Source organism: Mus pahari, chromosome 2, assembly GCF_900095145.1.
Source record: "Mus pahari chromosome 2, PAHARI_EIJ_v1.1, whole genome shotgun sequence".
Lineage (NCBI taxonomy): Eukaryota > Metazoa > Chordata > Mammalia > Rodentia > Muridae > Mus > Mus pahari.
In genome coordinates, this window is record NC_034591.1 from 138,284,750 (window position 1) to 138,286,137 (window position 1,388).

General features: G+C 49.4%; 1 protein-coding gene across 2 annotated transcripts in view; it reads right to left on the reverse strand.

Annotated features, from left to right (window-relative positions):
- Positions 1-1,388, reverse strand: part of Slc2a3 (solute carrier family 2 member 3) — a 72,045-nt gene that overhangs the window by 6,691 nt on the left and 63,966 nt on the right. For both annotated transcript variants that reach the window (XM_029535474.1, XM_021190047.1), the window contains one exon: positions 740-927. In XM_029535474.1, coding sequence (XP_029391334.1) covers positions 740-927 — 188 coding nt within the window. The remainder of the gene's footprint in view (positions 1-739; positions 928-1,388) is intronic.

The following is a 1,388-nucleotide window of genomic DNA, read 5'->3' on the forward strand; positions in this document are numbered from 1 at the left end:
AACTCACTTGGTAGACCAGGCTGGCCTTGAACTCAGAAATCCACCTGCCTCTGCCTCCCGAGTGCTGGGATTAAAGGCCTGCGCCACCAGGCCCGGCTATCATTTTCAAATCAGGAGATCTGAGTGGGGTCTGTCAAAATTCCTTGGGAAAGTGCAGGTAAGAAGGAGTCCCGCAGGAAGCTTTTCAAACTAACAGATTCAACCCCACCCCCACCCCTTTTCCTTGGAGAGGGTCTCATGTAGCCAAGGCTGGTCCTCAACTCAATATATATTTGAGAGTGATCTTGAACCCCTCATCTGCCTGCCCCTACCTTCTGAGTTCTGGGATTGCAGCCATGGGGCCCAACCAGATTTACCAAAGGGCTTCATGCATGCTAGGAGAGCACCCTGCCAACTTCTCTACATCATTTTTTTTTTTTTTTTTTTAGCCCTGGCTGGCCTCAGTTTGGGTGCTCTTCCTGTCTTGAGCTCTGACATTATAGACATGGACCACTATGGCTTTTTTGCTTCTGGCTTTTTCTATTGCCTTGGGGCTCGTGCCATTGCTGTTGCTACGGCTGCACTGCCCCCCCTGCTGCTGACCTCACATTCCTGGACACTAGTTAATGACCCTCCTGTTCCAGCTTCTGGAGTTAACTACGTTCTACAGACACATGACGACCTGCCAACAAGAGCGAGTGACTTCGGGAGATTATTGCTGGGTGCCTCTGGGCCGGGCCCATGGCAGAAAGATACTCACAGCATTGATCCCAGAGAGCTGCTGAGACAGCTGGAGGACAACGGAGATGAGAAGGGGCTGGAAGTAGTTAGATGACCTGAAGAGCTCCAGCACAGTGACCTGCTTCTCCTGTGACATCCGAACACTCTCATCTTTCATCTCCTGGATCTCCTGGACCACATCCTGGGTGCCCCACAACCGCTGGAGGACTGGGGAAAAGAGGCAAAAAGAATAAGGACACTGCGTATTTTCCCCAACCCCTGCCACCAAACTGTTTCCTGCCAGGCAGCAGGCACCTAGAACATCCATCCATCTTTGCTAGTCTTCCTACTTCATTCTCAGGTCCTGACTTAAGACATCGGTGTCAGAACATGGTCAAAAGAATGACCAAGGTCAACAAGGCCTTGGGGAACTTTGAGAGGGGATGGAGGGGGGAGAGGGGGAGAGGGAGAGGGCCTTTTACCTCAAGTGCATTTTGTTTCCCGGATTGTTCCTGGGTGTGATTTTGTGCCTCCAATGCAAAGATTTACATTCAATTTATAAGGCATGCTTATTCTTTTTTTTTTTTTTTTTTTGGTATTTATTTATTATATGTAAGTACACCGTAGCTGTCTTCAGACTCTCCAGAAGAGGGTGTCAGATCTTGTTACAGATGGTTATGAGCCACCAT